General features: G+C 42.5%; 3 protein-coding genes and 1 long non-coding RNA gene across 4 annotated transcripts; 2 read left to right on the forward strand and 2 right to left on the reverse strand.

Annotated features, from left to right (window-relative positions):
• Positions 1-695: 695 nt before the first annotated feature.
• zftraf1 (zinc finger TRAF-type containing 1) lies at positions 696-7,405 on the reverse strand. Its single transcript, XM_068333470.1, has 7 exons — positions 6,959-7,405; positions 6,364-6,814; positions 5,391-5,485; positions 4,299-4,442; positions 3,350-3,561; positions 3,013-3,191; positions 696-2,649 (listed from the first exon to the last, which is right to left on the reverse strand). Exons 2-7 carry the CDS (start codon positions 6,649-6,651, stop codon positions 2,437-2,439), a joined length of 1,131 nt encoding a protein of 376 aa, XP_068189571.1. The 5' UTR covers positions 6,652-6,814; positions 6,959-7,405; the 3' UTR covers positions 696-2,436.
• On the forward strand, positions 6,595-13,597 carry LOC137607593 (uncharacterized). Its single transcript, XR_011037997.1, has 3 exons — positions 6,595-6,665; positions 10,830-10,976; positions 13,386-13,597. It is a non-coding gene; the product is annotated as an uncharacterized lncRNA (long non-coding RNA).
• Positions 8,303-16,023, reverse strand: dclk3 (doublecortin-like kinase 3). Its single transcript, XM_068333469.1, has 7 exons — positions 15,020-16,023; positions 13,367-13,575; positions 13,030-13,161; positions 10,809-12,002; positions 10,007-10,139; positions 9,745-9,912; positions 8,303-9,630 (listed from the first exon to the last, which is right to left on the reverse strand). The coding sequence occupies exons 1-7, from the start codon at positions 15,078-15,080 to the stop codon at positions 9,062-9,064; spliced, it is 2,466 nt and encodes an 821-aa protein (XP_068189570.1). The 5' UTR covers positions 15,081-16,023; the 3' UTR covers positions 8,303-9,061.
• Positions 16,024-21,502: 5,479 nt separating this feature from the next.
• On the forward strand, positions 21,503-24,592 carry fabp3 (fatty acid binding protein 3, muscle and heart). The gene is made up of 4 exons (XM_068333476.1): positions 21,503-21,701; positions 23,192-23,364; positions 24,072-24,182; positions 24,269-24,592. Exons 1-4 carry the CDS (start codon positions 21,629-21,631, stop codon positions 24,329-24,331), a joined length of 420 nt encoding a protein of 139 aa, XP_068189577.1. The 5' UTR covers positions 21,503-21,628; the 3' UTR covers positions 24,332-24,592.
• The last annotated feature ends 1,472 nt before the right edge of the window (positions 24,593-26,064 follow it).

Consider the following 26,064-nt stretch of genomic DNA (forward strand, 5'->3'; position numbering starts at 1 on the left):
TGATTCTAAAGGGAGAAAAACTGAAAGCAGGTGAAATATTTTCATGAATAATATTTATCACTGGTGCAAATGTTCAAAATGTCAGTGATCATCGTTTACCAACTTCCATCAAACGGATGTGGGATTCCCGTTGAGATTTAGCGCCCCCCTGCGGCCCAAGGCTCTCATTACATCTTCACGTTCAGAGATGATGATCACAGGTGTGGATCTCAAATACTGTACTATTTTTTTTCAAAAACTGGAATTAGTGGTGATACTTGATAAATTGTTAAGAATCGTAAGAATTTTTATTGAGAAAATATTATTTGGTAATATATTACCAAAAATTGCAATCAGCAGGAACAATTTAGTGGTTTAGTGACATCTCCTAGACCTAAAACTTAAAGGTATTAAATCACATTTTATGTCCAAACTTTTGAGTAAGCTGTTTTTCATAAAACTTATTATTTTAAAACTTATTATTTTTGCTAAATACTGATAAGCATTTCTAAGACAACTTAATTTCTGCGAGGCTGGGTCCAGACGTGGGATCAAATGTGTTCTTGAATCATCAGTCTGGTGATGGCTTTGTCTTCATTATAATACCTGATACCTTTGATGATTATCAGAACTGAGGTCAATGATTTCAAACTGAATACTTCTGCGTCCTCTTTATATCATTTCAACTCATACAAACACACAAGGAGCGATGCAGGTTCCATGATCTTTAATAAAAGGCACATGTACAGCCATAGTGAGATGAGTGAGTCCACTGGCGTAGAGACGAAGCATTAAAACACAAAATACACACAGAGGTCAGGAGGAGAGAGATCTGTCTGCTTTACAGTAGCGTCTACTTCAGTAACATGTTCTCATTCAAGTAAGTCTAACACTATGTCACCATGTTAAGGTAAAGCCCCCCCCCCATACCCACCCCTTTCACTCACTCTCACACATTTACTCACACACACAAACCATCATCCATCAAAACCTGAAGTCTCGTCTTCCAGAAAAGTCACTGAAGAAGGATGACGTGGTCTTTGTCTCTGCCAGGATCTGTGCTCAGTTTCAGGCTACGCCCCACTTCATACTGGACCCCCACGCCTCCAGGTTCATCCCCTTATGGAAAGGGGGGGGGGGGTCATCGACTTAACAGGTTCAAATTCCAAAAACAATTAGCAAATGATTAAGAACAGTCTGAACGCGGTGAACCTGGGGCTTTCAGGGCCTTTCTATTAACATCATCAAGGATTGTACTGGTGCTAACACGGGGACATGTTCACAAGAATCGCACAATCGTGTTGTTCTCACACACACACACACACAGGCTCACACCAAGGCAGCCAGCCATTCGCTTAAAAACCCTAAATAAAAAGGAAAAACAGTCATGGGCACTTAAATATTAAGGGTTAGGAGGAATAAAAATTGTATTAGTGTTGTAGGTTAAATATAACCGCAGCTGGAGGAATCAGTCCAGGAACTAAAATATGCATGCAGCCAGGCCATCTCTCCTCTAGTTAAAGGTAGAAAGGGGTCACGGGGAGGAGGAAGAGGGGGGGGGGGTGTCTTTTAATCTGTTCTGAAAAAAAAATTTGAGGAGTGAAACTTCATTTTCACTTCAAAGCAGAAAGAATACATAGATTCAGGTGTAAAGAGTGTCAGGTGAAGGGAAAAGAAACACTCTCTCACTCTCTTCTCACACACACACACACACGTCCCAAGAACAGCTTCGTAGAGGCAATTGCTCTATTTTCACATTAACGCTTTTCATTTTTAAAAACTTTTTTTTTAAAGATAAAAACAGATCGGGGTCACACTGTGGGGTCTGTCGCTCGCCGTTTCTCGCTCGCTTTCCTGTCATACTTTTGCACACGCAGACGCTTAAAAACATGCAGCCAGCAAATCCTGCTTTGGTCGGTGTGGTGTGTGTGTGTGTGTGTGTGTGTGTGTGCGTGTGTGTGTGTGCTACCTTTGGCTGCGGGGGTCAGGGGCGAAAGACTTCAGAAAGCCACCACAGGTACACGCCAACCGTCACGATACCCCCCCCAAACCCAACCCAACACCCACCCAGCTGTGCCTTTTTCATATTTCATCCTACCCCTCCATCCCATAACAGTGTCCACCCATCTCAACAGCAACTCACAGCTATCCCCCGAACGTGGGGATGTGGATATCTTGTAAAAGGAGGTCCTATAATTAGTGGTGTGTGATTGTGTGTGATTGTGTGTGTGTGTGTGTGTGTGTGTGTACCCTGTGTGACAGTGTGCATCTGTGTAGCTGTTAAGAGGTATCAGTGGTTCAGTGGTGTCTCTCTTTAATCTTCAACACTCGTCTCTCTTTGCGCCTCACCATCCATCACCCCCTCTTTTTTTCATCTTCATCATCTTCTTCTGTCGCCTTTTCCATCCTCTTCCTCCTCCTCCTCCTCCTCTTTGCCCCCCCCCTCCCCCCGCCTCTTTATTTTTGGACTTGGAAGATGAACAGACGCAGGTTGATGTTTTTAGCAGCCAGCAGTTTGTTGCACTCCACCGAGTCGGAGATGGGGAGCGGGACGTAGTCGGTCTCGTTGGCGTCGTTGCTGAAGGAGTGGTGGTGGATGACCGGTTTGATCCGGACGTCGTCGTACGGGCCCTTCAGGAGCAGGAAGGAACACTCCAGGGCCGAGTTCACCTGCACACAAAAACACACCCACGTGTCGCCGGAATGTTTAAAATTCTTTATCATGTTTTTGACAACTTCAGCATCAGTGATGTAGATAAAAAGGATCTCCTCTACAAGAACTGATTCTTCAGGCTGATCCTCTGAAATACACTCACTGGACACTGTATGAGACACACCTGTCCAAATGCCCGCTAATGCAAATTTCTAACCAGCCAATCACATGGCTCAGGAGGTCCAGCTAACACGGACTTTTCTGGATCCTTTAATCACACTTCTGTTGAAATCAGATTTGGTGTAGTGTCCCCATTTCTGGATCAACACTCTCTCAAACCCTTAGAGAGTAAACACGTGTGGACAGATTAATGTGTGTACCTTGCTTTTGAGGATGAGCTGAAACGACAGCGTGCGTTTGCAGGACAGGTTGGGGTTGCGTTCGGAGTCGTTGACGCGGGCCTTCAGCACCCACGTTTGGTTGAGAACAGTGAAGCGCGGCGTTTCGTAGTACAGACGAGTGATGAAGTCATCGGTGCGGTAAGGCCTGAACTGCACCTCTGGATGGACACATGAGTGGAAGATGAGACGGAAAGAAGGCTAAAAGTGGGCGGAACTGACAGCTAACTGGTTTAAACCAAAGAAACGACACAGTGCAGTGGAACGGTTTTAGTTTGCAGACAGATATTCTAACTCTGACTCATTTTTTTCTATGCACCTGTAAAACCAATCTTCTCATAGCAGAGGAGACTGAAGATGGTGTTGTAGAGCTGCATGTCCCTGCGGTGGCTCTGGTCCATCTCTCCCAGAATTCCCATCAGCTCGGTCCCAGTCTTGGTGGGATGGGAGCACTCGCTCTCGTGTGCCGGCAGCTCGTGGAACGGGCCTTGCCAAGGACAGCCGATCCGCGTGTATTTACATTGAGTCACCCTGAAAACACAACAAGCCAGGGTGAGTTAGACGGTGAACTTGTGGAAAGCAAGATGTAGAATTTAGGTCCTTTTATAGAAATGCTTCATAATGAGTGGATTTATATCAATGACATCCTGGGGCATAAGGTTCTTTTCAATGAATCCCTTCTTCTTTTCATGCTGAAAGTGAGGTGGAATAAAGAGACAGGTGATAGTTAACCTCTTCAGTCTGGTGTCATTCCCACTGGATAAAACACAGTTACATTTTTCACATTTTCTGCCTGACCTGACCACAAAAAAACACCTGGTTGTGTGTGCCATGGCTGTTGTCATGGTAACATTGGCAGATGCTAAGATGGGTCACCTGTTGCTATAGCAACAACCCCATAACATTAAATACATACGGATTCCACGGCTTGCGTGCTACGTGTGCGACAGACACGCAGTGCGCGACCGCATCAGCGGCAGCTGGTCACATGCTCCTCCGTCGTTCTCGTATTAACCCCGTGTGACCCTGAGCGATCACATATATATTTCTAAACAGGGTATTTAATCATTCTGAGTGTGAAGTAAAAAGCGATCGGTCAGATGAAAACTGACCGATCTGACAGGTCAGATGAAAACTTTTTGTGCCTTGGGCTTGCTTCCATGCGGAAAAAAAAGTTGATCCAGCAGCTCCGATCGGGATAACTTTGAAATTCTTTTCACATTACCACACATGAAGTTTTTTTTTTTGTGTGTGAGAGTTGTGTATACCTGTCTTGGCACTCTTCCTTCTGGTGTCTCTCCAAGCTGGAGCGAGGGAACTGCTTTAGGCAGAAGGTACATTCTGTTGGAAGCTCGCTCACAGCCTTCTCCACCGCGAGGTTCCTGCAGCACAAGTTCTTGCTGATCTCACACCTGCATGAACACACAGGTGGTGTGTGTGTGTGATGTTTGTGGTACGTAAAGAATGGTTCACACAACACGAGGAACAACAGACAGGCATGAACTGTCTGGATAATAGATTTTGCATTTGGTGATTTCAGCAGATTTTGAGGCTACATGCAGAAACGGTTACTTTTTCCTGTGCAAGTACATAAAAAAATGAAAAGAGATATTTTTCTGAAAATGTGGATAAATACTTTTCTTGCATTACTCAAGGTAATGCATTTCCCCTTCAACGGTGAAGGGGAAATGAGAACACTTGACAATATACAGCATTTGTGAGGACATGAAGAGCTGTCGCCGCTCCAGATTTTTTTTTTTGCTGCTGTTTGATATCATTTTATCCCAAGCCAACTGGAGTTTTTGCACTTCTGATTACTCTTAACTAAAATGACACTCTCCCTCGAGTAAAACCATGAAGGAAAAAAATAATTTGTGAGAGAAGGTTTGGTTGGATCAGATGACAAAAGCTGTGAAATTACAGTATATGTTGCATATTCTCTGTTGATAGAATGACTGAGAAAGCTCAAAAATTCAGTTAACTACAAAAAATTAGTGGTTAGCGCTGTTTCCAGGTCGCCATTGTGAATGAGAACTTCTTCTCACCTGACCTATGTGGTTAAATAAAGGTTAAATTTGGGGCAAAAAAATTTTCCTCATAGCAAAAAAATTCCTGAATTCAAACTCCGCTGAGGACTCTTTAAACATCTGTTATGTTCCGTCTGGATTCTCTAGCTTCATCAACAAAAAAAGTTCACCTGGTGACTCTAAATTGACCGCAGGCATGAATGTGAGCGAGAATTGTTGTTTCTATGTACCCCGGTGATAAAATGGTGAACTCTGCCCCGTGGGAATGGAGCCCCATACCCCATACAGAATTTGCAATATGGAAAGTGAATGAACGTGTGCATTTTGGTGTACCTGCAGTTGGGACACGTAGCCTGTTCCTCTTTGAGACGTGAATCTGCCAGGAGATGGATAAAACAACCTGCACACATCAGGTGTCCATTGGTACACTGGTGGGAACAGTATAAGCAACGGGAGACAAAAAAGATAAAAATGTATAGATAAGTACACAATGGAAAGGGAAAATGATGGAGCACTGAATTAAGAAAGTATGGTACAATTCTATTGGATGCACAGAGTGGCTTTAGTTCCATGAAATGTTTATGAAAACAGCTGTTTCTGGCTGTATGTTATGTTCAATTTTTCACACCATAATTTTACATTTAAAAAAATGCAAAATGAAGGGCTTTTATGGCTTATAGAGATCTGGAATTGTAGATTTTTCTTTGTCCAAAATGTAAATGCTCATATTTATTGTGCTAATGTTATTTGCTATTTGTGATTGTATGATTTTTTTTAATATCACTTTTCTCAAGGTCAGTCTTTGTGTGAAAAGATTGCAAACTTGTTAGTGCTGCAGAAGGGCATGTCTATGTTCAAGATTGAGCGATGATTAATTACACATGTTCCCTCCACAATGGAGGGAGCAGTTTGAGGTGATTTGAGAGTACGGGCAGGACGATTTAAGTTTAACTTTTGCGTGAGCGCTGGACATTTGACTTCATGTGTGCTGTTTCGGGGGGGGGGATACGGGTTCGGTTGAGGGTGGTTACCAGATAATCATCAGCTGAATCTGGAGCAGGACGCTCAGGTGATCTCTGGCCTCATGGCTCAGAAGTGAGGTGCAGGAAACACTTTTTGGGCCTGTGTTTTGAGCTAGTTTCAGTTCAAATAAATGGAACTGGACAACACATTCAACAGGTGGATTCTGGGGATCAGCTGTTGGGACACATGGGGACTCCTCAAAGAGGAAGATCCAGCTGGTTTGCTGTTGTTTTGGTGAGTTTATAGTGATGAAGGGAAGGTTTGTGATTGACACCACGTTTACCTGGTATACAGAGGCCTTGGGCAAGTCTAGGCACACGGTGCAGCACAGCACTGAGTACAGTCTCTCCTCCAGCTTTCCTGACTCTCCCTCAGGGATTTTCACCCTCTTCTTGGGTGGCTCGTCTGTGTCAGCTTCGGGCCCATCTCGTCGCATCCCGACCTCGTCCTGCATGGCTGCGACCCCGGCGACAGCCTCCACCGCCGCCACCACGGCCCCTACCCCCAGGCCGGCCGAGGAGGAGCCAGGGGCGGCCGCAACGCCTACGTCTCTCTCTTCCAGTGAAGACATGGCGAAGACTAGAGGTTTGGTTTTTGTTTTTTCTTTCTGGGATGAACCTGTCGCGACCGGGCCGAGGCTGGAGTCTGGATCGGGTTAGCTCAGAGGCTAGCTGTCAAGCTAACGGTCAGCTGACAGTTAGCTAGCGCTAGCTAATGGCTAACGCGGTTTCAGGCTGTCAGAAAGAAACTTAATATTATTCCCACTCTCCACGTATGAACTACAAATACAACAAGCCAATGACTGTATAAAAACGAGATCATGTGCGAGTCAAACTAATTAAAACGTCATTAATCGTCGGCTAGATTTGTTGACTTACAGACAGGCTAGCAGACTATGCGGCTAGCTACGTTGACAAAAACACAGCCGTCCTCTCCCTTTGCCAAAGCAGAACAAAAACAACTCTGGCGACGCCGTTATTTTCGCCCTGACAGCGGCTTACAACGACGGTTATCGGCGGCCGAGCTCGGCGGCTCGTCTAGCGTCTCTGTTCCGGTCCCGGCTGAACTGTCCAGGGGACCTGTCGTTGATTCGAGCCGCGGTTTAGACAGAGTTCTGTTGGGACTCGTCTCTCTGGCTACACAGCCATCTTTGTTTTTTTGTTTTTTTCTCCTGTCCTACTCCCCCCCCCGACTTCACCCTCCAAAAACCTTTACGAATTTACTCAAGAAGCTTCTGGACCGCTGCGTAATTAAAAGTAAATATTCCTGCGTGTGTCTCTGGCTAGCTCAACTTGTCGGTAGGTACTTCAGTGCGCCGCGTCTTGGCTGACAGCAGGACGTTTATTGTGGCAGATGACTTGGGGGGTATTTAAAGAGTTTGTCAACGCGCATGCGCAGTGAGCACCTGAGGTCAAAAGATGCCAGGACTTGAAAGGATCAGAAAACACGTTATGCGACTTAATTTCAAAGACAGAGTACATCATCAAAGGACGCTTTGATTCACCTGCGTTATTACATGTTATAACGAATCGGCAACAACATCACCACTCGGTGACATCATGAAGTTTAAACAATTCAAAAAACTTTATTTATCCCCCAATGGCCAATTGAAGTCACATAAAGCAACAATATTGGTAGAATAACAATAAAGACAAAAACAAAAGTTGATTTGTACTATAATTCCTCTCTCAAATTGATTGATCTCGTTGTAGGGGCTGCAAATGCTACAGATTATCTATCCCAAAAAAAAAAAAAAGTGATTTAACAGCTAGGCTGGAGTAACCTCAGGGGTAGGAGGGGGTGTATGAATGCAGGGTGTGGGTGCCTGAAGCTATGAAGGGCAGGATGTGACACTGTCCTGTCAGCAATTCAGGGAGGAGGAGATCAACCACCCCCACTGGATTGTGTGGAATGGCAACTGAGCCTTACCACCCTCTGTTATGCACACACACAGTTTACCCAGTGGCTGTATGAGGTCACACTATGTCCTTTAATGTTTGACAATTTCTATTTTCAGCGACGGGACGTATTGATTTGTCGTAGATTTTGACGTATTGATGTTGTGGTAGAATGCAGAGCCAGGGTTGTTATTCAAATCAGCAGGAACTGTTTACCAGTAGAAAATATTTACAATGAACACAATGTCAGAAAGGAGTTTAGTACAAGTAACACAGGTATTTTTATTGTGTATACATGTATAGGAAATACATTGTATAAGATAAATGGTTCTACCGCTTATTTATAAGGCTATAAAAGCGTGAGTGTTGTCATAAATATAAACAAAAATAGCTCTAGTCATTGCTGAGGCAATAACCTATCACCTCCTTCAAGGCAAGCAGAGTACACAGAAATAAAAATAGAACGACCTGACCGGAACACAAATTCATTCAAAATTTGTCACGTGATTACACCACAAAACTGGAAGCAACGGTAAAAATCTAAATCTAAATTGAGTCTTGCCTAACTTAATTCTAACATAATGTTCACACCACTCGAAATCCTACATGGACACATGGCTCGGTCATTTTCCAACATCTACCGACGTGTCTGATTGCAGGATGCATCCAATTACACACATTTCTGAGACTTATCTAGCATCATCAATCAGAACCTATTCAATCCCAAGAGAGTAAATCACATCATCTGCGGGTCATTCAGCGATTTCAGCTGCTGAGAAATCAGTGATATTGTCAGGAAGAAATGAAAGTGATGAGTCTGATGTAATCACACGGGAAAGCAGGAGACTTCTGGTGAGGTCAAGATTGTGTGGATTGGTGGGTGGGTGATGCTGTGAACACTGAGATCGCTGCAGTTTTTGTGGTTTTGTGGTTGGGTTGAACGGGAGAAAGGCTCTTCTCATGTTCCTGCTGGGCTGCAAGGGGGTGGGGGGTGTTGTGTTGAGTGAACCCCCTGTGGTTTGTTGTGCCTGATTGTGGGAAATGTGTAATTGATATTTTGATGGCTGCTTTATTCTAATTGTCTTATGGAGGAGGATCAGTGTGGACCTGATTGACTTCCACATTTACTTTATTTTGATCAGGATCACAGTTTCCGTCTGTCAACGTGGGCCCTGGATCCTGGACTTCCAGTCTTCTGAGCTCCTTACTGGGAGAGCCAGGGTCTATAATAGTGCATTCTGGTTTCTGTTGAGGAGATGTCGATCTTAAAACCATCTGCAACTTGAACGTTGGGGAGATGTTGTGTTCTGATTTTTGTTGCACTGATTTGTCCTCATCTTTTTCTTTTCCTATACTCGTGACGGTTTGCTTCTGATCGTGTCTGCTGAGATCTTTTTGGGTGGTTTCTGTGCTGCTGGCGTTAGCTGGTATCATGTCTGTCCATGAATGTGCTGCATTGATCTGGGCCGGTCTCTGGAACCTGTTGGGTTCTGGTCCAGCTTTGGCTGTGTACCTCGGATTTTTGTCTGTTAGCGCCATCTGCTGGCCAACAGAAGTCATAGCCTTCACCCAGGGATGCAGCAAGGTCTGCTCTGCTGTCAGCCTCACAGTAGGATCGGGCTGTAGCAGAGCTCTGACAAGGCCTCTGGCTCCTACACACACACACACACACACACACACACACACACACACACACAAACACCAGAATGAGACAAAAATCTCTTGAATGTGTAGAAATTTGTGCAGTATTTTTCTGTTCCTGTCACCTTCCGAGATGGGGTCCCAGTAAGGGGACAGGAAGTGAATTTGCCCCTGCTTTATCAATTGGAACAGCTCTTCCTGGTCCCGCTCTCGACTGCGAAACGGAGGGAATCCACACAGGAGTACAAAAAGAATGACACCCAGAGCCCATACATCCACAGCAACACCGTAACCTGTTGGCTCAAAACAAGTCAAATAAGGAAAAACCTGAATTTTTAGGGTCGACAGTAAAAATGCTTATTCTACAGACGAGCAAACAGCACTAACCTGTCTCACAGAGAATCTCTGGGGCTACATATGTGGGTGTGCCACATATAGTGAAGACTGGTTCAGTCACAACCATGGCCAGACCAAAGTCTCCAAGTTTCAGCCTACAGATGCCAGCAGCTACATGTTCAATCTGAGCAGAACAGGAAAAACAAGAAGCCCTGAACATGACTCACGTCAGGCTATGTAATCAAAATTCAACAGCACAAACGGCCTCGCAGTAGAAACTCATCTTACCATCTCTCCCACATTCTAGTCTGACATTATATTGTTTTAATTTGAAATGCAGAGCTATTTGAAGCATCTCCAGTCACAAGTTTAACATTTTGCATTCTGCTGGTGTGACAGCGTCCCAACATGTGATACGTAAGGTCATAAAAATGAATAGCTTTAAAACTACTCTTATTTTTCTAATCTATCACATGCTACATTAGAATATAAAAGGAGCTAAATGATATGCAAAACTGTTGCAGCTTAACAGCTGTCAGCAAGACTGCTCTAAAACAAATTCAAATTCAAAAAAGTTTATTTGTCCCCAAGGGACACTTGAAGGCACATGAAGCAGGATTGGTGCACACAAAAAAAAGCAGAGTGCTAAGAGCATAAACCAGACTTAATACACAGAAAACTAACACTAAAACTAAAATAAACAATAAAAAGATATATACAATAAAAAAATATTTTCACCAATGATACATCATAGCACATCCTAGAGGGGATTAGATTTTGGCTCCTTATAGGGACTAGTGACACTCTTGTGTGTTTCACATTTGCACATAATTCTCGTTTCACTCCCACTCACCAATAGGTTCTCTGGTTTTAGGTCTCGGTGGACGATGCTTTTGCCGTGAATGTAATTGAGCGCTTCGCTCACGTCCGACACCATCAGCCCCGCCTCCGGCTCTGGAAACTTCCCCCTCTCACTGATGGTCTCAAACAGATCCCCTCCCCTCACCAGCTCCATCACCAGGTAGGAGTGAGTGTCTGTGTGATGGTGGCCAAACAGCCGCACTATCCGGGGGTGACAGAGGCTACCCAAGAGGCTCAGCTCGTTCTGCATCATGTGCTCCCGACCAATCAGCTTGGAGCGTTCCACAATCTTCACGGCGAGGGTTTGGCCGTCGTTTCGACGGCGGCACTCTCGCACTACCGCGAAGTTGCCGTCTCCGACCACACGTCCAAATTCATAGCAACGTTCGATATCTGCCGCCGTGACATCACTGCCGTCAGACGGGAGGTCAAAGGTCGTCCTCTGTTGTAACTCTTTGTGTTCTGGACTGACATTCGGATATGGGTCTGAAAGTTCTAACTGGGGGCTACTCTGATCCTCTTTTCTGCTGTTTGGGGGAGGAGACAGAGGGCCGATGTGAACCGGATCCTTGGGAGAACCTCCTTTCTGCTTCCTGGAAACGGGAGGAAGCGGGGGCTTTCCTGACAGTGGATGGATTAGTTCTGGACCCCGATGTTTAACTCTCCTTGCGAGGCAATTTTCACATAGTGTTGGCGAAGGTGTGTCCCCCTCCCTTAGACGGTCCTCTTGTTTAAACAGACCAATGGCAGATGGCTGCTGCTCTCTGACTCCGCCCCTCACATTCAGTCTCTGCAGGTGGTTTGGCAGGTGAGCAGGCGTTCTGGATGAACTCTTTTTATGGGCGTTAGCGTCTTTATTTTCAGGCGGGTGTGTGTGTATGCGGTTAGGTTGCAGCTTAATTGCGTGTGTGTTACTCTGATTTGAATTTGCATCCTGGTGCGTTTCTTGGCCGGTGTTCGTCTCGCTGCTGTCCGTCCCATCGCTGTATCCGCTGTCGGCCTTGGCGGCTTTATCTGGCGCCGGGCGAAGTTTTTTCTCCCAGGCCTGCAGTGCGTCAGCCCGATATTGAGAGTGTTGTGGAAACAGTTCCTCAAGCGCCTCCCGCACGCCCCCCAGCTCCGGACGAGCCCTCCCCAGGGCCAGGAAAGCCGACTCGCCTCGGAAGAAATCACACACTCCCTTCACCTAAGAGACAACACACACACACACACAAAAAAAACTGGAACCGGATATTTGACCACATCTAGACAATTTCACAAGCCCCCCCTGACATAGTTAAAACAAAACACCTCACCCATTATGAGTCTAAGGAGAGTCATTTAAGAATGCACTACTGCAGGGGTGTCAAACTCATTTTTACTGACAGCCACATCAGCATAACAGCTGTCTTCAAAGGGCCAGATGTAACTAATAAATGTAACTCAATGTAACGTAAAATAAATGTAACTACTCTTTAAAGTAAAAAAAACAACTCTGAATTTATTACTTATTCATGTTACAAACATTAGTTACACAAAAAAAAACTGTGTTTCTCTGTTACAATATAAATCCTTTTAATTTGTCAGGTTATGAAACCCACAGAACTCCATCAATCAAGGATCAAACTATCCAATGAATAAAGAAAAATAACATCGAACACAAGTTAGGACATTAACTTTATTCAAAAAGTTTTTGTCAAAGTTATACTAGGCTTAATTACTGCATTTTGGGAAATGTAGCATTGGTTAAAACACACTTTTGACCGATTTAATTTTAGACACTCTGACCCTTTATGTTCTCATGGGCCACATTTGGCCCCTGGGCCTTGAGTTTGACACATGTGGACTACTGCATCCTACTCTTATATAATCTATGTCAACTTCCTCCGCTGTCCTTTTTAATTTAAGTGTGTTCTGTACTAAATTGATCACCAGTTGAGGACCAAGCCGTGGGGCCCCTATGATTTCAGAAGCCTTTCAAGTTCAGGGTCGACCTTGTTTTAACTTGTTTGAAGTGCCTGAGTAAAAGATTTGTATGGAAGGAACTGACATGAAAAAGGGCCTTTAAGCAGTCTCCCACATTATTACCTAATCTCGTGACAGGAAAAGGGTCCTTTCTTCAAAATGAAACGCATCATTCATCTTTACCTGACATCATAACAACTGTTCACACTGCAGAGGACTCTGCAGGAACAGGAGCATCATTAGTTCGTGCTGCCGCAGGTGAATCTCACCTCTCGCGCGTTGGTCGTGTACAAACGGGTGACTCTGGCTCTGTGCCAGCGAGGAAACCCCAAAGCCTCAGAGATATCCATCAGCAGCTGTTCGTAGGACACCACACCCCTGCGGTTCAACAGAACTGTCACCTTCAAAACAGAGAGGCATCAAAGAGAGTAAAGTAAATCCTCCACGTTCCCATTACGTACTCCAGAGATCTCCTCAAAAGAAGGGTTGTAATCTCTAACTTCACATGTTGACACCATGAAACATCTGTAAACTACTGATCAAGATGTTCTGCATCACCTGTAAAAAGCTTTATTATTAAATACAAGTGGTGAACGTGGACGTCACCTTGCGTATTTCGCTGCAGGGATGGACCACGGTGACCAGGTGGGGCCTCTCGGCGCTCTCCTCCGCATGTCGGGTGTGGAACATCCGGAGGTGAGGAAGAAGAGGAGGATCAGATAAGTGGGACCTGAGCACCTTTCCTTTAGGGTGGGGGAGAATGGGCCACGGCTGGGGCACCCCACCAGCATGCCTCAGTGATGGGACAGGAGGAGCTGAAGCAGGGAAAGAGAAGGACAGTGATTACAACATCTAATCGATTTTATTTCTATTTATTTTTTAAACTATTGAGATTAATTAAAAGGAAGGGGTGGGGGGGGGGGGGTCCAGGGTGATGATTGACTTTAACTGGTAATGTTGCCAATGCCTGTCATATTCAAATCTGACTTGTGTGTTCTACTGGAAAGTGTGTTTAATGACACTGAAGTCATCACAGCATTGTGGTCTTCTAGACCTGTACACAAAGAAAAACTCATATGTAACAAAACACCAGCTCCTTGTCGCGTGTGTGTGTGTGTGTGTGTGTGTGTGTGTGTGTGTGTGTGTGTGTGTGTGTGTGTGTGTGTGTGTGTGTGTGTGTGTGTGTGTGAAAACAAATCCAGCTCATCAGATTTGAGTGTTTTCCATCACACAGAATGCAAGGGCCATTCGAGATTCTTCAAGCACCCTACTGCATTGGGTAAATTATTTAGACTTCCTTAACACACACACACACACACACACACACACACACACACACACACACACACACACACACACACACACACACACACAACTTGACACAAGCCTGCTTGACCTGTTTGGAACAAACTGAATCTGCATGATTAATGAACCGTTAGAGCCACACAGCATCTTTGACGTTTCACTTTCTGGCGCTGAGGGAGACACAGAGACGCTCTCCTCCAGTCTGGGGGGGTTTGTTTTCTTTCCAAATGAAGAACAACAGACGGAAACACAAGAACCTACGTATACCTCCCAACATGACCAGGCCCTTACCACTTAACAAGACACCACTGGCCCCCTGAGTGTGAGCAAGAAGTCACACACACACACACACACACACACACACACACACACTTTACAATAAAGGCTTTTCACAGTGAACACAGAAGAGGTTTTTTTGTTCAAACATCTCACAGAGGCAGCTGTGGCCGGTCAGGACAGACTGAATCATCCTTCTCTTGGGAGTCCTGGAATGTTTAAGGGTCTTTGTGCGTGCGTGTGTGTGTGTGTGTGTGTGTGTGTGTGTGTGTGTGTTTGTGTGTGTGTAAGTGTGTGTGTGACTTTCCGCAGCTCACATGATTCCCCAAATAAGTAAATTAAATGAAATCTCATTTCCTTTTTGTGGCTTTATCACTTATCTTTTTATTAATTTATCTGGTAATCTGTCTCTATGATTTTTATCAATTAATAATGATTTTTTATTATTAATAATTTTATTAATTTTCCTCTATTAATTCACGTTTTTTCAAATATAATTCTGACTGCACAAACTTCCAGTATTTGTCATTTGGAGGTTTGTGTTAAAGCTGTTTATATATAAATGATTAAAGTGTTTTTAACCCTGAATCATCTTTGGTAGAAACGACCTACTCGTACTTTACAGTGTTGACTGTAACATCCTGTTTCTATTTTAATGAGGTCAAATCAAATACTCACCTGTGTTTTTCCATTTCCGCGCCGCTTCGCATCCGTACCTGTTTCTCTGCGGGGGTGTCATGGCGTCCCAAAACAACAAAACCAACTGCAGACATTTATCGATCAATAACGTCCGTCCTCAACCCGTCAGTGCTGCCATGTCCTCCTTTGTTAGCTACCAGTGAAGGCAACGCGATGCGAAGAGCTCAGTGGCTACACTGGTTGCCATGGCTACGCGGTCACTTGTAAGGCTTTCAAAGAAGAGTGACGAGCCGGAAGTTGAGCGGCTTTGCCTTCAAAATAAAAGCCTAGACAGCTGAATGTTGTTACACTGTGTGCACTCGTAGATTGCGTGCTTTCTGAATAAACACGATGTTAGTTGGATTTTGTTATTGTTGTTTTTATGAACATATTGAACATGTTTTTACGGTGTAAAAGTTCTGTATATGTAATTACAAGAAGAAGAAGAAATGTACTTTAATAACCCCTTTGGGGTAATTAGTTTTTCCACTCACAGTCATATACATGTGTTTCACACCTGTATATGTGTGTGTGTACAGGCCCTGACACACACAAGGGGCCTGTAGGCATGCAGATATATAGTGAGAGGCACTCAGTTCATTCATTAATAACAGAATCATCATTGAGATCATACCGTCACGTAAAAAAACAATACATAAAACTGTCTGACGTCGCCTCTTAATTCCAACTATACATTTAAATTAAATACTGAAATGATGAGGTGCACAACAGCAGCAACAATTCAGGTTAGAGGTTAGAGATTCAGCATTCATTTCAAATTTCATTTCAAACTTCTTTAACTTTAATTAGTCACAGGGATTAAATATATGCTGTGTTTGTAATGGTTCCATGTCTGAATAAAATTACCAAATGACCAGCTCTCTGTCAAGGTTTACTGTCACCTCTTGTTGCTTAACCCATTTTAACCCACCGTCCTCATTTGAGGACAGCATAAAAAACTATGAAAATAATGACAAGGATTGGTCATAGAGTAACTTCATGAAATGAGGGTAATAACAAATTGATTCATCAATATATGATGCAAAATTCTCATTTATATAATATAAAGCACAAGAAAGACTCCATGGAAATTTGACAAAAATCCACTTCTGGAGATCGATGAATCTGATTACCAATGTGTTCTTTAATTTTGATCTGCGTATACTGCTATTCAGTGACTAGTGTCCAGAAGGGTTTATTTATAGGCTTTCTTATTTTTGTAATAGGCTCGTAATTACAGGCTATAGAACAGCGTAAACTTTGCTGTCCTCAAATGAGGACACTGGGCATTACATAAGCAATATGCATCAGAGGAAGCACTGCCTCAATGGGAAGAAACAAGCTCAAACCATAACGAGTTTCATACTTCTAATATGAAATAATGTTCATATATCGTTCTAAACAAGTTTTGCATTGCAAGGCGGGAAAAAGCTTGAACGTAACACGTTTGAAACTTGTAAATTGACTAACATACGTGAGAGCTGTACGTGCTGCCAAGCATTCATTGACTGGAGTTTTTTTATGTACAGAAGAGATTGCAAGGTAAGATCGAAGTGTACCGCAGTTAGGAATTACTGTATGAATATCCAAGTCACTCCATGAATTAGTGAAGATATGTGTTTACATGTTTTATTACCATGGTTGGTATATCCATTTTTTGTCATTTAGTTTACTCTGAGAAATATATTTTACAATATAAATAAATATTATAATAATATTATAGATAAAATAAGGCCACTGATTACTATGCTTCAAGAATGCTTCCGAAAATTTGGAGTGTTTGAGGAGAATTTGTCAGTTGACGAAATGATTATGGACATAACACTGTCAAGCAAGTCATGCGGGGCAAACCAAGTCGATTTGGGTATAAATTTTGGGTATTGTGTGTGGTGTCAGGATACTGCTACAATTTTGATCTGTATTGGCAAAGGGTCTGCTGATGAAGAAAACATCGATTTGTTGCTCGGTTCTAAGGTGGTGTTGAATATGCTCTCAGTTGTAGATAACCCATTCTCTTATAATGTATACTTCGATAATTTGTTCACTGACTATGCGTTGCTGGTGCATTTGAGGACTGTGGGATTCAATGCCACGGGAATGATTGGGGAAAACAGGATCAGCAAGTGCCCATTGAAGGAATCAAATACAATGAAAAAAGAACCGAGAGGAATATGTGATTACAGGTTTGATCACAATGAAGAAATTCCCATTGTGAAATGAGTGGACAACAAATGTGTTACAATTGGTACAAATAATGACATAGTATAACTAATACAGAGTACAGCGTTGGCGGCGAGAATCTAAGTCAATAGGAAATGTCCCTCAAGCAAAGAACATACTGTAAAAATTGTAATGTAACCTTAGGTGTTGAATGTTTTGTTCCATATCATTCTAAAGAATGAGCTGCTTCTGAAAATGTTGAATTATGTGTTTTTTGTTCATTTGTCAGTTTTTATTAAGTAAAAACTTTATATTTATTGTCTTTTGAAAATGGAAATATTCTTTTATTTGGCCGGAATGTATACATATCAACCCAGTGTCCTCATTTGAAGACACCCTGTATTCCTTTTCTTACTTGATATAAATGAGTTTTAGAAGTTCCAACATGTTTGTATTCCCATTTTATGCAAATGTTCTGAAAATCATTACAAAACTTGGGTTAAAATGGGTTGAAAACATAAGATGCACATCACAGGGGCAGTTACTATAGTTTCACATATGGAATCCAATACGCTGACCCTCACACAAACACAGTGTCCGGTTGATCTGCCCCCCCATGGCTCTGTCTCCAAGGATACTGTTAATATTGGATCAGGAAGCAGCAACTCCTGTTCCGGCTTCTTGTCCCGGACTTAACTGTGTGTGTGTGTGTGTGTGTGTGTGTGTGTGTGTGTGTGTGTGTGTGTGTGTGTGTGTGTGTGTGTGTGTGTGTGTGTGTGTGTGTGTGCGTGGCTTTAAATGGAAATAGTGACTATGTTGCCTTATTTCCTGTGAAAGGTTTGAGATCAAGAGGAAAATAAATAAATGTGTCCCCCTGATAACATAATTGAGTGTTGGTTGGCGGTCACTATTAGTCCACAATACAAAGGATTATACTTCATATGTTGCATTTTTTCACTATAATTGCCAAATCAATTGCTACTTTAAACATAAATATAATATGCAATACACATATGTCCCTGCAACCCTGAACAGTTTAAGTGGTTACAGAAAATGCACGAAATAGTATCTACAATATAAAACTATGATGGCGTGTATTAACGGTATCTTGTCAGTAGGGGAGGCAACTCGACCTCCTGCATGTCTGACCAGAGAGAAGAGATGCACCAGTTGTGGCATCCTGCATAGCAGCATAAGTATAATACAAAGTATGTTTATATTATTATTACTTCATATTTTAAGGTTAAGATGTAAAATTCTTGCACAGCGTTATGGAATGGGTTCGATTCGGACCAGCTTTAGGAATTCCAACAAAGAATGAAGGAAACCAGACTAAGTCAGAGCGGCGTCCTTGAATAACCCCGTCTGTGTCGGCCTCCTGTTCACCGCGTTTCTCATCCACCACAGGATTTGAGGAACAAGGAATGCAATATCAGACACACACAGACACACACACACACACACACACACACACACACACACACACACACACACACACACACACACACACACACACACACACACACACACACACACACACACACACACACACACACACACACACACACACACACAGAAGCATTATGATGCATTTCTTCAGTGTGTGCCAAAAACTGTTACCACTTTCCAATTATACAACCTTTATGGGGGGAGTCAATAACTTGGAACAAATGACTTTATTCGTGGTTAATGTATAACAGATTTATAAAGCAGTGAGACACCATTAACAAGAACTAGTTCTTGGTTGCCAGGTTGTAAAGAAAATCTCCCCTGCAGGTGTTTATCCTCCTCCAGCTTTAAACCTTCTGTCTATTTAACAGGCTCTTACATTCATGAGGGAGCTCTTTTACAATGCAGTAGCATTCCAAGGCTTGGGGGGGGGGGGCACAATAGTTCACTTTACCAAGCATGTCAGGCGTGTCCACGTATTTTTCATGTTTTGATGCTCTAGCTCAATGGGAGTGACAATGACTGCAGATGAAAAGCAGCCAGAGAAGAAAACGAAGACGCTGTGGACTGACTGACAGGAAGGATGAGCGAGGGAAGGGAGTGGCATTGTCCAGATGTTAAAAAGCATTTTACAAGCCTGGAAAAAATATCGACATTCCTTGGTTTAAGGCCTCAGTTTATCCCGGACTCCCTCTGCTGCTCTGGGGGTTGAATCCTGTTTGGCATTCTGGCAAACCTGGGTTCTGCTCATATCAGCTCCGTGTATTTACACACCAACTCGTCCAGAGGCTTGTTTGGTTAAGGTCATGTGTTAATCTGTAACATAGAACATGCAGGGTTTACTTGGGTGGTATAGAGGCTACTCTAAGGTCAACCACCTCCATGGTGTCTAGACTGGGGAATGGATTTAGTTAGAAAAGCAAAGACTTTCAAGTCAGCGCAATAGAGAGCCTGCATGAATGCAGTAAATTTTAATTTTTTTTATATTTAATGTAATAAATGCATTGGTTTTGTAACCGTTTGAACACTCTTGTTCATAATGTTATACATAACCCAGCTTACATGGTGAATCAGTTAAAGGTCTTTGTGAAAAGGGTGTGTGCACATGAATTCCTTAAGTCAAACTGTTGGAGAAAATCCTTTATTTTTAACTTCAGCAGAGGTGTGACCAGGGTGCCATATGAGAGCGCTGCATCACACGGCTGCGTGGTATCACACACATGCTGAAACTCACACGGGAATATTATTAGGAGATCAATGATTTCGACCTTTCACCTCCTCTCCCTCTCCCCTCCCCATCCTTCCTTTTCCATGTGTCTCTGTGACACCTGTTTGTGTCAAACGTCAGATGCATGCACTGATTTATTCCAACACACACACACACACACACACACACACACACACACACACACACACACACATGGAAGTGCAGGCACACTAATAGTCAAGAGTGACAGGAGGCAACTGGAGGACAAGGTTAAAGGGACAAGGAGCGTAATATGGTGTGATGTGATGTAACAGTATTCACTATTGAATATTGTTTACTCAACCCTGATTTTTAGGGTCAAATATGTGTGTGTTATGTGTGTGTGCGTGTGTGTGTGTGTTTGGTGGGAAAGTTTGTGTGTTTAAATATGTGTTTGTTATTACGCAACTCCCAGAGATCATCAGATCATGTGCACATGGGGGGATGTTTCATCAGACAGAGAAGCATTTGTGTGTCTGAATGATTGCAGCTCTGTGTGTGTGTGTGTGTGTGTGTGTGTGTGTGTGTGTGTGTGTGTGTGTGTGTGTGTGTGTGTGTGTGTGTGTGTGTGTGTGTGTGTGTGTGTGTGTGTGTGTGTGTGTGTGTGTGTGTGTGCGAGAGAAGAAACGAGTGAGGGAATTGTGAACTTTTTGTACACATCCACTCATCCCATTAACCCGCTACAGGCAAAAAAAAATTGTTAAATTAACCTAAATAAATATTCTCATCTGTAGGAAATGAAGCACAATAGAAACATGTAAGATATAAATTACAGGTAAGATATTAAATAAGATAATACTCTAATGGCAATCTGACTAGAATGGAAATGGCATAGAAGAGTTTCTAATGCAAAACTCACCTGAGTTTGTGCAAAATAGTTAACAATGTAAAGCAACCCTCATGAGGGGGGTTTGCTTTACCATCACATGTTTATAAGGCAGCGCACACACACACACACACACACACACACACACACACACACACACACACACACACACACACACAACACACACATACAGTTCTTTAAAGACTGAGGTTACTAGAGGTCAATGATGATCAAAAGCAAGTAGGGAGGAAAGAAGGGCAGAGAACACTTTAATGATATTCCTTTCAACCTTCAACCCCCACTCTATGCAAAAAAAAAAAAAAAAAATCAATCCCCACTCCCCCACCCCTCAGGGTCAATCTGTCCTCGTCGTCATCCTCCCCCGTCTCCTTTACTTTTCGGGTTTTTTTTAAAACTCCATGTTCTCTCAGATTCCTCTCTTACCCACTGCAGATACTGAAGTTTAAAAAATTTTTTTTAAAAATCTTTAGCAATACTTTTTTCTTTCCTGGCATTTCTTTAAAAATAAGCAAAGCATGAAATTAATAATTCAGAAACTCTTTAATAGAGAACTCCAACATATTATTCAAGTTTATAATCCATTCAAGTTTATATAATTTGCATGTTTCTTTCATAAAGCAAATACTGTACAGTAATTATCACACTAACATACATAAACTCGCCTCTCCTTCCTCCCCCCTCCTCTTCCGCGCTCCCTGTGTAACATAATGACGTCACGAACAGCCGGTACGAACCAGCCAATAGGATCGCAGCACACCAAGCTGCGTTGCCTCCGCTCTCCCTCCTCTCTCACTCTGTCGCTCCCTCTCTCTGCAGCAACACACACTCTTTTTCCTCCAACACAGACACACACACACACACACACACACGCGTACACACACTCTCAGTCATTTATTCCGCTGCAGACATGGTTGAGCCTTTCATTGGAACGTGGGACCTGAAGACAAGTGATAAATTTGATGACTACATGAAGAAGCTGGGTGAGTGTGTGTGTGTGTGTGTGTTATATCTTCTGTTGTGAGTGTGTGTGATAGGATGCTGCTAATGCCGCATGTAGGAACATGTGACGATGAGGCTGAGGAACAATAAAAGCTACCAAATGGTTTATTTTGAAGGATTAATCAGCTGATTATGAGGTGAGGAATATTTTAAAAAAAAAAGATGGAGGGAAACAGTGAAGAGTTGCAGAAGGAGGAACCAAAATGAGGAATGAAAGAAATGCGTTCGCAGAAGAATGAAGCAGAGATGAGTAACACTAAAGGGGGAGAGGAAAAAGAAAAAGAATGGAGGGCCGCATGGTCCAAGAGCTGGAAAATAGATTTGGGAGGGGCTATGGTGTGTGTGAGAAAGTCAAACTGGAGACGTGTGTGTGAGTGTGTGTGTGTGTGAGATAGGTCCTGAGTAGTGCTCATTGTTTGAGCCTATGGGTGGAGCTGAGTGAATGTGGGGCCAGTGGGTTAATGGGATGAGTGGATGTGTACAAAAAGTTCACAATTCCCTCACTCGTTTCTTCTCTCGCACACACACACACACACACACAATTTTGCGTACATGCGTGATGAAGTTGTGTGTTTTTAAAGATTCAAGCCCGGTTGACCTCAGAGCCATGTTCGCATTGACCCCGTAAAAAAACAGAAACTCTTCCACCTACACACACACACACACACACACACGATGTGACGCTGTTGTGAAGAATGTGGGAAAGCTGTTGCAGCTTTATTAGAGAACCAGACTTTCAACTTTATAGAAAAATGATTCCGATTGAAGAACTGGGCACACTCCCTCCTTGACGTAAATAAATGATTGCTCCCCTTCGTGTCGGGACAGGCCGGCCTGGGACCCTGAGGTGTTTGGAGAACATGCTGCAGGTCTGAGAAGTAGGCAAATAGAGATTAGAGAGTGTGCTGAGCTAAAGGAGACTCTAAGGGTGTGGAAGCTTCTGTAAAGCTTCCACAATTACAACATGTATTGTGAGGAGGGAATTTTTACGACTGAGGTTTTCTTTACAATTTGATCAAATTAAGGATGTGGAATGGTTATTGCGGTCGTTTGGTTTCACCGCCGTGATAAAGAATGACTATCTTGACAGTCTTTGAATGAATTACGACTAGAGTTAAACGTTCCTGATCCAAGCAAAAACAAACTTCTGGTTTTCTTTTGTTCTACCTTAAGTTGACATGTTTCACACCCAAAATAGACCCGAGTGCCAAGAAATTTGTCTTCAGAATGATTTAATAATAGAAAGGCATGAAGAACACCAATGTTTGATACTTTGATTTGTGATACAATACCTGCAAAGCTAGTGATTGTTAATGTGTTCTATGTCTTCTTGATAATCTTAGCGTTTACCTTAAATAAGATAAGGCATCGTGTTCAGCTTTACTGGTTCCTGTGAGCTGCTGGATGGTCTGGAGTCATTCTGCTGCATCATCACCAGTGAATGACGTAGAACTTGTCTTGTTTTGCACAGGCTTGGGCTTGGCCACACGCACAGCAGGATGTATAACCAAGCCCACCACCATCATCAGTGTGAAGGATGGGGTTGTGACGCTGAGGACCGAGAGCAGCATTAAATCTACGGAGATCTCCTTCAAGCTGGACGAGAAGTTTGACGAGGTTACCGCCGATGGCAGGAATGTTAAGGTGAGAGGTCGAGGTCCTTTGTTTGTTGTAGACTCTGTACTTAAATGAATTATTCTATATTCATACTTACTTTTTTTTTTTTTAATAAATTATTGTCAATTTGTCTTTTTCCTTTTTTTTAAATGTGTCATGGTAAATGGGCTGTTCTGGAACAGATTCTTATTAGAACCCATTTTGCCACATATGAGCAAGCGCCTATGTGGCGGAAGCAAGGGAACACTTCCCTTTAACAGGCAGAAACCTTGAGCAGAACCCAAGACTCAATGTGGGCGCTATCTTCCTTGACTAGAAAGAGAGAGACATAGAAAGACATCGAGAAAGGGAGAGAGTGACAGAGAAAAAGAGTGAGAACAAGAGCAGACAGAACACAATGCAGTTTTTAAATCTATGCACGGGTTCGAATTGTGTTCGCTGTTCCATGTCATTTCTTTTCTGAAAAGTGCTATGACCTGAATTTCTTGTGATGTTATCAGAAAAGTTTGCCGTTATCATTACTATGTCATTGAAATTATGTTACAATTACTACTACTTAAACCTGCTTTAAAAACTAAATTTCAAAGCTGACTATGGGGAACGTGTAAATATCATGTGGTATTTAAAGTATGGGTACAGTATTTGCCTCTGAAAAAAAAAAAAAAGTAGTAGTAGCATAGAATGGAAATACCCAGACAGTAAAAACGTCCTCTGCTTGTTTGTCTGTACTTCAGTCTATCGTAACATTAGAAAACGGAAAGCTGGTGCACACACAGACATGGGACGACAAAGAGACCACTCTGGTTAGAGAAATCAGCGGCGATAATGGCGATAACCTCACACTGGTTAGTGTTCTCAAAATATTCACACTCTTCATATCTGTAAGTGTGTGTTGGCATTACTTAATTTCTCTCTTTCTCTCCCTTCACAGACGCTCACGTTAGAGGACGTCATCTGCAAACGTTACTACGTGAGATCAGCAACAAAACAGTGAACATTCACCTAAACTCATCATCACTAAGAAAACCTGTTGTTTAACCTCCTCAATATCCTTTTAATGTGTACATTCAGTATTAAGATTACTGATTCCCTGTACTGTAAGATCCACAGAGTAAATTCTAAGGAATTGCTGTTTTTAAATGTCAAACCTGCACATTTTCCTGTTAGAAAATGTGTCACTCATTATTCAATAAACCTTGAAATTGTTTTAAATTTGAAAGTCTACATATTGAGAAATAAAGGTCTCTGCACTGTTGTTCTGGGGATGTGACTCTTCTTCATGTGTGCGTCTATATATGCAGATATTTCAATTGCTGAACATAAACTGAAATTAGAAAAATAACCTTAAATGAAATAAAATATCATCTAAAGCAGCGGTGTCAAACTCATTTTCACCGAGGGCCACACCAGTATAAGGGCCAGATGTAACTTATAAATGCAACCAAATGTAACTCAATGTAATGAAAAATAAACGTAACTATTCCTAATGTTAAATAACTCTGAATTTATTACTTATTCAAGTTACAAACATTACAGTTGCAAGAAGAACATGTGTTTGTTTCTCTGTTATAAAATGAATACTTTTTATTTGTCAGATTATGAAAACCCACAGAACTCCCATCAATCAAAGATCAAACTATCCAAGAGAATAAAGAAAAATAACATCAAACACAAGCTAGGACATCAAATGTGTTTTAAAGGTTTTTGTCAGAGTTAAAATGGGCTTAATTACTGCATTGTGGGAAATGTAGTTTTTGGTCAAGCCACACTTTTGACTGATTTATTTTTAGACACTAACTTGTTATGCTCTCACGGGCCACATAAAATGATGTGGCGGGCCACATTTGGCCTCCGGGCCTTGAGTTTGACACATGTGATCTAAAGATTCTGTCGTGAATTTCTATCAAACTTTTTGAGTGTGGTTGTCCTGAAATGTCTGTGTAGGTTCTCAGTTATCCAGGTCATGGTTATCCAAAGCTGTTTAAGTCAATCCACTGGACGTTAGGAACGTTCCTAACGTCCAGTGGATTGACTTAAACAGCTTTGGGTTGTCTTGAAAGTTCTTCAGTCTGGGCCATAGAGGGGAAAAAAAAAAAAGATCTGAAGAGTGTGACCACAGTTTCCATCACAGAGACGCTCAGGAAGGTTACAGTAATTATAGCTCCTGATCCTGTGTTTGTGTGTGTGTGTGTGCGCAAACAAGGGTGTATGTACTATATGTAGCCTTTATCCTGGAAAGGTGAGGGGAAGCATTTGTCAAACTTCACCCGCTGACTACAGCTACTTCTATTCAACATGTTTGTGCATTGGACGTGTGCGTTCTAAATTCAGATCATTCCCTCATGCAGACGATTGATGTCATGTGTCGGGCACAACCCACTCACAGGGGACAGGAGGGTGGGATGAAAGGGTGCAGGACAATTCAGGTCACTCTAAGTCGGTGCCTGTTGCCCAGAAATGAATGACCACAGGAAACAATCCACACGCTATGATAAAAGAGAGGCCAGGAGCTTTTAATGCAGGATATGGAGACAGTTTTGACCACAGCAAAATGGCTATTGGGTAATTCTGGGTGATTCAATCTACAGTAATGTATTATATTTAATACTCTGCAATGCATGGCATTTATAATCAACACTGCTACAGTTAGGATTTGGAGAAAAAAAAGTTTTTCTTTTAAATTTCATTTTAAGCAATAAAAAAATCCAAACTTTTCTGGAAAATGCC

Source organism: Antennarius striatus, chromosome 14 (genome assembly GCF_040054535.1).
Source record: "Antennarius striatus isolate MH-2024 chromosome 14, ASM4005453v1, whole genome shotgun sequence".
Lineage (NCBI taxonomy): Eukaryota > Metazoa > Chordata > Actinopteri > Lophiiformes > Antennariidae > Antennarius > Antennarius striatus.